This window comes from Arachis ipaensis, chromosome B7 (assembly GCF_059453495.1).
Source record: "Arachis ipaensis isolate K30076 ecotype BB chromosome B7, ASM5945349v1, whole genome shotgun sequence".
NCBI lineage: Eukaryota > Viridiplantae > Streptophyta > Magnoliopsida > Fabales > Fabaceae > Arachis > Arachis ipaensis.
In genome coordinates this window covers 133569544-133581615 of record NC_142442.1, presented here as the reverse complement: position 1 = coordinate 133581615, position 12072 = coordinate 133569544, and the positions used below count along the sequence as shown (strand labels likewise).

Sequence of the window (12072 nt, the reverse complement as noted above, 5' to 3'; positions counted from 1 at the left end):
AACACATTTTACGTTAATTAGTTATAACTCAAATGACATACTCTTTTCATATTCATCTAAGAGATTACAAGTTTAAATTTTTTCATTTTTAGTTAAAAAAAGAAATATTACTATTAATATATTTTTTTTAAGACTAGAGCTAGATAATTATTTGTTATTAATTTGTTAATTTCTTTTAATAACCTTATTAGTCTATACATCCGTATGATGTACAGAAAAAAATATATCTATTTTATATAAAATATTTTTATATATTATTTTATACTAATAATATCAACTAATCTATAAAATAAAGGAATTCACAAAGTACTTATATTTAATAAGAAAACAAATAACTCAATGTCTATAAAAAAAATAAACTAAAATATTTTAAAGTAAAATTTATATGTATTCACTAAATATTATCAAATTAACAACAACAACAACAACAACAACAACAACAATAATAATAATAAAAAAAATTAAAACATTAATTTGAGTAGTAGCAGAAAATAATAATATATTGTTAAAAAATATTAACAAATAATTTTTTAACTATTTAGATAAGTTTAATAGACAAAAATAAAAAAATACTATATTCAAAATGTTATATAAAAAATTAAATATTATTTAAAAGATATATATATATATATATAATATTATAATTATTGATAAATCTCACTTTAATTAATTATTAAATTTAAATAAATTTAATTATTTAATATATAATTTTTTAAAAAATAATATTAACATATAGATTGACACTACAATGCACTATGTAGCATACTTGACTCTAATACTTACATTTATAAATGGTAAGACAAAATACTATATATATCAGTCTTAGAAATACAAGAAATAATCGTGATAATTATTAAAAGAATATAAAATAAAATAATAGAATTATTAATTCATAAAAATATAAGAAAAGAATCATAATAATTATTAAAAATGTATGAAATAAAATATTAGAATTATTAACAAATCTCAAGATAATTAATCATTCAATATTAATTTATTGATTATATAACATATACTTTCTTAAAAAATAGTTGAGACGAGAGAGGTATCCAAACTGGCACCGGCCAAAATGTATCTACTACGTCAATATACTTGGCGTTAGAATATAATCTAACCAAGTTGGGTTGGTCTAGTGGTTAGTTCACTAGTCCGCTTAAGCAAGTGTCGGAGGTTCGAATCTCGCCTTGTGCATGCAGCAACCCATTGGCCAGCGGTAAACCCTTAAATGGAGCTCAGTACCGCGACGGATTAGTCCTTGACCTGCCGGGTTGAGGGATACCATGGGAAACCAAAAAAAAAAGAATATAATCTGTTATAGAATTAAAAATATTGATTATTGATAATTGACTCACTAAAATATAAAGAAGAATCCTAATAATAATTACTAAAAAAATATAAAATAAAATATTAGAATTATTGACAAATTTCAATACAAATAGTCATTAAATGTTAATTTGTCAGATTGATTGCATAATCCTTTTTAAAAAATAATTGAAAAAAAAATGTATGCAAACTATCAGCAGAATCCACCACGATAACATGTTTGATATCATAATATAACCCATTATAAAATAATATAATGATTCGCTAACTTAATCTTTGAAGAGGAATGCTAAAGAGATATTAGAATTTATTGTTTTTACTAATAATATTTAAAGTATGAATTAAAAATATTGACTAAAAATAATAAATTCTGTTAGTCTTTGAATTCTTTTTATCTTTGAATACTGTTTTTTAGATAATTTTACTGTTTAACTAAGAAATTATTAAAAATATAAAGAGTTGGTTAATATTAACTCAAATATAAGATGAATATAAAATAATATATATTGATCAACCATTATTTCTCTAATACAAATTATTAGTAATTTTTTTAAAAATATTTTTTTATTAATAATCACTCAAAAAGATAGTAGATAATAAACAATTGTTAAAAGTTTGATTTATTATTATAATGAAGAAAAGTATTTAAAATAAAATATTAACCAAGAATATTAACCAATTATTATAATGAAGAAAAGTATTTTAAAAAAATCTCGCAATTTGCTTTAATTTTTTTGTAATCAGTAAACTCTATAAAATTTTATAAAATTAAAGAGAAATCCTAGGAGCCTGAAATCTTTTTCTTGTAAGGATCTTGAATGACAAAAAGTATGCAAAGATTAACGCATGAAAGGAAATAGAATTTTCAATGGACTCACCTAATTATAATCGACGACAATTCAATATGATTTTGTGACGACAAAATACAAAATTGTCACGAAAGCAGTTAAGGACACGTACAGCTAGCGAGCCTAAGACGAAATTGTCTCATTATCTCGTCGTTATTAACGTTAGGCACCTGCGAAAACCCCGAGAAATTAAAGTAACAGTTTTAATCTGAATTGAAAATTCATGTGTAGTTAAGATAGCTGTAAATCATTAGATAATAATTTAATTAAACTAATTAAATTATTTAATTTAATAAATTTTAATTATTAATTTCACATAAAGATAATTACATTTGAGTTTTAATCTTAATTTAATCATCACCGTTGATGTCATCTTTTGTTCATGTACTTAGTCGTGGGCTCGTGGCTTGCATCAAACCAAACTAGCCGCTACACACACCATATCCATGGACATGCTAGTGATGCTACAGCAATGAAACATTCTTATTACGTGCTGAACTTTTTTTGGTTGAATAATCGTAACCTTATTTTAAAAATAAAGCCAACAATGTTAGGGAATCAAGAGGATACCAGCAAAAAATCAGCCAGATATTTTTGGATGAATTCAAAACCTCTACGTAGATGGTGCTTATACTAGATATTAGGATGTTTCTTCTATTAAGTATCAGAATGTTTCTTTTTCATACTAAATAGATGTTCTTTTATATATTTTATAATTTTTTTTATATACTAAGAATTGGGATTGTTGAAAGTTCCGTGATCTCCGCCCCTATTTCTTCAACGTATCATTCAGAATTTTAATTTGGGGTGAGAAGCAATTAATATCAAATATTATAAATTAAAAATAAATAAAATTAATTAAATATAATTATAAATTAGTTAAGTTGTTTATTTTTTGGCTGATCACCTCTTGGTTCCATATACTTTTCCAAATAAAGCACTTAATTTTCGTTAAAAAGATGGTAATGTTAGGAAGACAAAAAAAACAGGCAGAACTTGTCTTATTTAGTATTTATTAATTATTATAAAAATTAATGAATATTAAATAAGACAAGTTATAACTGTTTTTGGCTAACTTTCTTTTGTTATTAAACATTTTCAAAAAAGATTTGATGTAATTTTAATTTTGGTGTAATACTACAAAATGTGCTCTGTTGGTGAAGTATGAGAATATGTACTTAGAATTTCTCGCAAATTGCGAAATTTTTTTACAACCTGGGAGAAGTTCTTTAATTTTATGTTTCCGTAGAGTTTTGTTGTGTCGTAAATTTTAAGATATACAACCATTATTCTTCTTGATTATTTTTTGAATTTTAAGTTGTATTATGTAACAATATGTAACATAATGCTACTGAATGTAACCTTTTTTGAATTTTAAATTGTATTTTATATGTCCTGTTATTGTTTATAAATTAAAATAATTATTTAACTTTAATATCAAAATTATAATAATTATTTCAGTGGTATTAATTTTAATTTAACTGTAATAATGAATAAGTACTAATTATTGTTTCAATTGTAACAACCATCTTTCTTCTAAATATATTATGGTAGTTAGAACAACTGCCTAGAAGAATAGAAGATATTGGAAATGGAAGGTTAATAATGATGTAGAAAGTTAGCCCACAACATCTCTGTATATAAAGCACAAAATAATGTTATATAACAACTTATATTAGGCAGCCAATTAATTTTTAGGCCAAATTCAATCAAGTCATGCTTATCGTATATACGCTTTTTTTTAACATTGTTGTGATCATCTTCTTTTGTTTGATTTTTTTTTTTCTTTCCTTCCTCCTTCTTTCATTATCATTATTATTATTAATTTATTATCATCTCCTCATATATATATATATATATATAGTAAAATTATTGAGAACAGAAATTTTAGTGTATATATATTACAGAATCTAAAACAGTAAAAATAAAAATAATTTAAATTGTGCATACAAAACTATCGAGTAGTAAAAATTTTGATGTACAATTAGAATCCAGAATAACAATCATAAAATAATTTTTAATTATGCAATAAATTTTGTGTGTTATTTATAAAAATTTTGGTACTATATTAATAAATTTATGTATTTTTTTAATAAAAATTTATATATTATATCAATAGAAGTGCATATAAAAAGTATGTGAAACACGCACATATTAGTTTTTACTAAACTTCTCACAACTTAATTAAAGTAAAGGTATTTTGTCGATTTTTAGTAAATTGATGGTGGTTCGATTCTAATAGTCTAGGAGTGAAATCTACTCCTCTTTTTTGCGAGTACCAATTTTCTAGAAGTGCATCAAAGTTCCTCGAATTAGACAAGAATTAAAGAAAAAGACTGAAAGACTGAAAGATAAAGATTTTGAACGTAAAATTGACTGAAATCGAAATGATTTGCATTGAATTTAAATAAAGTAATAAAATACCTTTAATTAGATCAAAGGACTTTTAAACTTCGAAAATAAAAATACTGGAAATTGTAAATTGAACAAGGAAATTAAATGTTGCTGCAAAGATAAATTTGCAAGAAAAGTAAAATTTGCAGAAAATGTAAATGGAAAGTAAAACAAGTGGAAGGAACCCTATAGAAAATTGACTCGAAGCAGACTCAGTAAGTCGTTGGGGATATGAGTATGCGTGAGTAATTTCTGAAGCAAAGTTCCAACTATTGTTACTTCGAGCCTTCTAGTATTTATAGCCATTTCCTTAACTAATCATTTCGAAATGAAAATCCCACGTGTGCAAAAACACAGGTAACCGTTCCCGCTCTTTTGCCTGATTCTGTAACGACTGTTGAATAACCTTCGATTCTAAGAATCTTCGATCTTCTTAACTCGAGTAACTCCTCGATTTGCTAAGCTAATCGATCTCTTATTCAATGCCCCCAAATACATCTCCTTCGACACTAACTTTTCTTCCGAAAGCTTAATTAATAATTCGAATAACCTTCTTCTTCGAATTCAATTATTTTTTACTAACAAATTACCCCCTAAGATTAATGTGTTTGTTCTTGAAATCATTCTTTAGAAGGTAAAACATTTAATCCTAATTTTATCATTAACGAGGATCACCATGATTAGCCATAAATGACATTTACTTCGCCCATTAACTTTCCAGCCGTTTGACACGTCTCCCACAATTCACAATCTCTCTCTTCCAACACTTCACCTTCTCTACGAAGTTGTCTCCTTCTTTTGAATTCTCCTTTGTAACAATGGTTAAGAAACAAATCTTCTTCTTTTAAATTAAAACTTCTTACCATTGTCTTCCTTCCTGAATCCATATCTTCCAAAGTGATAATTCTTCTTTTACTTATGTACTCTTTTCTGCTCTACAACTGCAAATCCTCCTTTTCATTTCTCACCTTAATCAACAATGGCTTCCTCTTTAACCCGTGTTGCCGCACAAGACAAGGGCAAAGATTCTATGGTTCAACCTCATGCTCCTCCAACTTTGAAAATACTCAATAAATTTAATGATAAAATTATTGAAGATCCTCAACCTCAAGTCGATGACACCAGGATTTTCATCCCGTTCAACGTCAACGATGAAACTCATTGTTTAACATGGAACGGGCACACAAACATATCCCTTACTTCCCCAATGCACAAGGAGAAGACTTGCTAATCAACCAGAACCTTGTCATTTTTCATTTCGTTAATCCTCAAAAATTCTTCAGGAACAACCCTAAAATTACTCCACGAGGGGCTGATTTTAGAACCTGGCACAGGCATCTTGAATCGGAGAAAAATACTGCCTGGAGAGCTCTTGGCATCCAAGAGCTCCTACGACTTTCTCACTTCACACCAATCGCTCACCCCTGGATGATAGGAGCGGTGGTTTTGGAACAGGACTACCAACAACTTCCACCTCCCTTGTGAAATGATTGGCCTTTCACTCCTTGACGTGGCTACCATCACTGGTCTCCCCATAAGCTCCCCTGAACTGATCTCTGATGCACAATGGTGCGCGGAATTAAACTTCGCACAACTGAACCAGCAAGTGCACTAGGTCGTCCAAGTAATACCTGAGTGAGTCAGGGTCGATCCCACGAGGATTGTGATTTGAAGTAAGTTATGGTTATCTTGTAGATCTTAGTCAGACGGATAGAAAAGTTGTTTGATTATTTAAACGCATAAAAAGAAAATAAATAAAACGTTACTCAGTTGATGGTGAATGTAATGATATGAAGATGGTTAAGGCTTGGAGATGCTTTACTCTTTTGAATCAATTCAGTCTTACTGTCTACTCCAACTGTGAATGATTTCTTCTATGGCTGGCTGTATGTGATCAGTGCCTTTCTTGAGAGGTCGCTAATGCTCCTCCAGATCTGAACCCCAGGGTTAGTGCGGATCCATGTTGATTGAGGGTGAAGCTCCTGCAGTTTATTCCGCTTAGTGATCCTACTCAAAACGCCACAGACAATGTTGAATCTTTCGGATCAGAGAATGCTGCGCCTTTGGTTCTAACCTTTACCACAAAGAATCTAATCTCCCCATACCTCGGCTGAACTGGTGTCTCGAGAAGACCCCAATGAAGTCGTGAATTAGTTGTCTAAGTGATGTATAATCAAGTTAGTGGTTCATCATTGTCCGATAAAAGGCTCACTCTGAACCCATGTAGAATGAGATAACCTTGTGTCGGTTCAACGCATTCATATTGATGAAGAACGAAGTGAATCAAACACGGATTGAAGATAGAACAGTAATACTTTATTAATTCATAAAACTCAGCAGAGCTCCACCCCTCAATCTAGGAGGTTTAGAAACTCATACTGATAGAAAATACAATGTGGAATTTGAAAATATGTCGGAAGTCTTTCTAGAATGTAAAAGTTCTCAAATAAATACTAAACTAATGACTAAGGATTATATAAGAAGGGTAAAATAGTCTTTTAGTGCTAAAATATACTTATGGGGCCCACTTGGTGAGTGTTTAGGCTGAGCTTGATTGAGATCCACGTGCTAGGAGGAATCTAGGGCGTTGAACACTGGCTAGGGCGTTGAACGCTGGTCTCCTCCTTGTGGGCGTTGGACGCTAGAACAAGGAAGGATGCTGGCATTGAATGCTAGTTTTGGGCCTTCAATTCTGAAGCAAAGTATGGAATATTATTCATTGCTGGAAAGATCTGGATGTTAGCTTTCCATAGCCATTGAGAACGCTCCATTGGGATTTCTGTAGCTCCAGAAAAGCTCTTTCGAATGCAAGGAGGTCAGATCCTGACAGCATCTACAGCACTTTCTCTGTCTCTGAATCATACTTTTGCTCCAGCTCCTCAATTTCAGCCAGAAAATACATGAAATTGTATAAAAATACACAAACTCAAAGTAGAATCCAAAAATATGAATTTTGTACCGAAACCTATGAAAACTTAACAAAACTTAAACAAAACATGCTAAAAACTATATGAAAATGATGGTAAAAATCGTATAAAATATTCGCTCAGCACACAACCAAACTGAGAATACAGAATAGATCATAGAACTTCTTATAGTGATTTTATCATCCACAACATGGGTAAGAAAAATGAACCTGTGACCGACTATAAACACGTCACGTTTCTGTTTTACTGGCTAAATGCCATTGTCTTCTGTTCTCAAAGTGTTCAGATGCAAAAACTCTTTCTCCCTCTTGCTGCCATTTTACATGAAGGAAACATATTTAATTTGGCCAAGTTGATGTTGGGTCACTTATTCGAAGAACTTGGCTATCTGGTCAATTGCCTTCGAAACAATTCTCGAATCAACGTAGGAGGTCCCCTCTGGCTCCTCCAACTCTGGTTGAATGCTATTTTTGAGAAATTCATGCAGAAAGATGGGCATAGCTCATCTGACAAACAACATATCGAAAGGTTTCGATTGTCCTCTTTCCAACCAAACTTCCCAGATGCCCATTCGACTGAGGACCGTTTCTGGGCTGTTTTTTCTCTTTTTCATTCTTGCAATAATTTCAACAATAATGACCTCAATTTCACTCCTTTTTTGCGTCGAAATTGTGGTCCTTCATGGCTCGAACGCCTTCTCTTTCTAAATGATGATCAAGAAAATGAGATTGCCAATAGAAATTGGGCAAACCTACGGGCTATTCAGGTGATCCCAACTAGGTTGCCTCAATACAAAAAGAAACAATTCAAGGCAACTCTCTATGCTCCTCACTACACAACCAGGCAGTTGGGCTTTTCTCAAACCATTCCAACTCCACTTCCTTGAAACAGCAAAGCTTTCTGTCATGTCGAGTTAGTTTCGAAGGAAGCACTCGATATCTGTCTTCTTTCTAATAAAAAACAAAAGATGAACTACAATCACCTTCTTTAGGAGCGTAGTTCATACATCACCAAATCATTTTTTGATTGGTGGACCACATATTATTCTAAGTATAGTCGCACCCTTGAAGAGATTAAAAACTCAGCCATCAAGACCGCCACAACCACTGACTGTTCGCCAAGAAGAACCTCAAAAAGGAGAATCGAGGTTGCAGTACCTTCAAGGCAACCACCAAAGAAGAATCGACAAATTCCTACAAGAGCTTCCAGAAGGGTAATCTTTCAATCAAACTCTTTGAAACCTTTCTCAATTGTATTCATTCGAACTTGTCATGATTTTGATTTTTCTTTAGTATCAGGTTCAATCTTCGAGTGAAAGCTCTGTAGAGGAAAGCAAACAGTCCATACAAAATATTCTTGCCGCTCCTTCTGACTCAGATGAAGATTCCACAACTGAATCCGCCCCACCATTGATTCGGAGAAAATCCATTCCGGTAATTTCATATTAATTTTAAACATATTAACTTGGTTGAAAGATTTGACTTACTAAGTGTCTTATTTCAGGTTGAAATAATTCCTCAGTCAACATTTTTCTCACTCGCTCCTGAACAAACCACTTAACATGATCAACCGAGGCCAGAGCAACAAAAATCTCACTCTCCAACTCAAACTATTATATCTGCTGAACCAATTCAAGTCATTCCACCCATTTCGATCGATACACAAGTAGTCGATTTGACACAAGAATAGCCTTCACTCTCTCAAAATCAAAATGCTGACAACCTTCATTCTCCAACTTGAGTTGAAAATTTCATTGATTCTCTCGTTGCTCCTGACTCCGATTCACCCACTCATATGCCAGAAACTATTCCTTCTCCTTAGAAATCTCCAAGCCCACACAAAAACATTGAGATTTCCACCTCTCATGGTCCAAAACCATCCTTTGAAGTCCCTGATATGCCCTCTCAACCATCTGATGTCGACCTCGATGGTTTGGTTGCCTTTTTGAACCAAATCGTTCAAGAAGATGAAGTACCGATCTCAACTCCAACTCCTACAGGTCCTTCTACATCCAACCTTCCCTCATAACTTAATGAAAACACCCGTGAACAATTAACTACTACTCTTCAACTTTTATCACATCCACCTACTGAATGGACTAGCCACTCAGATCTGAATTTACTCCTTTCAGAAATTTTGAGTTCCTCCCTTAAGTTTCGAGTTCCTCTTCAATTCTCTGCTATAGTCAAGAAATTCATAAAGATTTCTAATGACTGCATCACCTTCCAAGATAAACTACAAGGAACCCAGGGCAAAGTAGCCAAAATCAGAACTGAGTCAGAAAAATTTGGCGAAGCTCTTCGACCAATAAAGGCTTCTTACAAAGAATTCGATCTGAGAATTTCTCAAGCCTTCACTGCTCGAGCTCATTATGATAAACAAGAAGAAGAACTTGAAGCAGAGCTAGTCCAGATCAATGAAAAACTAGCCAAGATTCGGAAGAGAAAGGCTGACATGGCAATACCCTTGGCTACCGCCCAGAACAAACAATAAAAACTCTTCAAGGAGCTCCGCACTATCGAAGCCAAGTAAGAAGATTGTGAAAGGCAACTTGACAAGGCACAAAAATGAGGAGTACGAGCAAACTGAAGCATTCTATACCTTGGACAGTGAGAGAGTCCAACTCCATTCTGACTTAGGAGAACTTTTGGCGCCTACTATTCTACCACCTTAGGATATTTTATATGTAACAACTCTTTTGTATCCTGACTTATTTACTTGCATTATTAATCTTGACTCGGCATACATCGATATTCCTTCAAATACTTTCCATTTATCGAATTAATCACATTCCCAGAATCAATATCTTTAATTCAATATGCATTTCCAGAATACAATTCAATTACTTGAAAAGGTCCTTCCCAAGTATGGGACCACTTGCCAAGAAATCTCGATTTGTTTTCCATTGGCAATACAACTTTCAAGACCAACTCTCTTATACTGAATATTTCTCTTTTACTTGACGATTATAACTTCGAGCAACGTTTTCCTTTTGTCGAATCATATTCTCAAGAGCCAAAACACGCTCGGAGACTAAATCATTTAATTCATCATACATTGCATTCCAATAACCATCAACTAGCAACTCATCTTGCCTTAAAATCCTCAACGTATTTAGATTAATTTCTAAAGGCAAAACTGCATCATGCCCATATACTAATTTATAAGGAGAAGTACCTGTTGATCCTCTTAGTGAGTTTTGATAAGCCCACAATACCTGACTCAAAGTCTCATGCCATGTTCGAGGTCTGCTTCCAATCTGTTTTTTAATCAAACTAATTAAAATTTTGTTTGCCACTTCGACTTGCCCATTGGCCTGTGCATAATAAGGGGTTGAAGTAATCATGTTAATATTTCTCGAAACTGCAAAATTCTTAATTCACTGACCAGTGAACATAGTCCCTTGATCAATACTTAGCATTTGAGGAATTCCAAATCGATGGATTATATATTCCTCAATAAAATCTATTACTTCATTTTGCCCAGCCTCTATCAAGGGAATAGTTTCGACCCACTTCATAAAATAATCTATGGCCACCAAGACAAATTTATAATTCTTCGACGAAGGAGGAGGGTGTATCAACCCAATTAGGTCTAAATCCTAACCTCGAAATGGCCATGGCTTAATGATCGAATGTAACTCAGATGCTGGGATCTGTTGCACCACTCCATGGCGTTGACACTCTTGACACGCCTTCGCATAATCGATGAAATCTTTAACCATTAAAGGGCAATAAACATGATTTCGACGTAAAACCCATTTCATTTTTATCCCAGCCTGATGAGCGCCACATATACCTCTATGGACTTCCCCTAAAGCAATATTTTTATCGGCTTGAACATCTCGAAAGACTTCCATCGATCCCTTTCTTGTATAACTCATCATCCATTACTACAAAATTTATTGCTTTCAACCTTATCTTTCTGTCCACTTGAATACTGGGATTCTTTAAATACTCAACAATAAGTTTTTTCCAATCATCATCTTCCTATTCATCCAAACACAGCTTTTCTTTCATCCACTGGCACTAATATTTGGCAAATTTTTGTCAATTTTCTTAGTGTTTCAGGGCCTATTTTATATCTTGAAGCAATCTGAGCCAACTCATTAGCAATTTCATTCTGAATTCTCGGAATATGGACTAATGAAACCTTTCGAAAGGAAGTTAGCAATTTTCGTGCCATTGCTAAATATTTTTTTAACTTCTCATTGTTACATTTGAACTCCTTCGATATCTGTTTCAAAACTAACTGAGAATCCCCAAGGATTTGAACTTCTAAAGCCCTTTTTCCGATCAAAATTTCAAGGCCCAAAATTAAAGTTTCGTACTCAGCCACATTATTCAAGCAAGAATATTTTAACTCAAACAAAAATTCTGACGGAATTTCCTTTGGTGAGATAATTAAAATTCTCACTTCTGCACCATCATTGTGCTTTGAACCATCAAAATATAACTTCCAAAAATCAACATGAACGTCAATTATATTTGCCCCCTAATCATTCGGATTATTCAAATGATCAACTAGAAAATCTGCAATGACCTGTCCTTTCATTCAGAATATATTGCAAGTCAAACTCT

General features: G+C 32.4%; 1 protein-coding gene across 1 annotated transcript; it reads right to left on the bottom strand.

Moving 5' to 3' along the window:
• Window positions 1-10427: 10427 nt before the first annotated feature.
• On the bottom strand, window positions 10428-11194 carry LOC107607764 (uncharacterized). Its single transcript, XM_016309668.1, has 2 exons — window positions 11099-11194; window positions 10428-10808 (listed from the first exon to the last, which is right to left on the bottom strand). Exons 1-2 carry the CDS (start codon window positions 11192-11194, stop codon window positions 10428-10430), a joined length of 477 nt encoding a protein of 158 aa, XP_016165154.1.
• Between the last annotated feature and the right edge of the window lie 878 nt (window positions 11195-12072).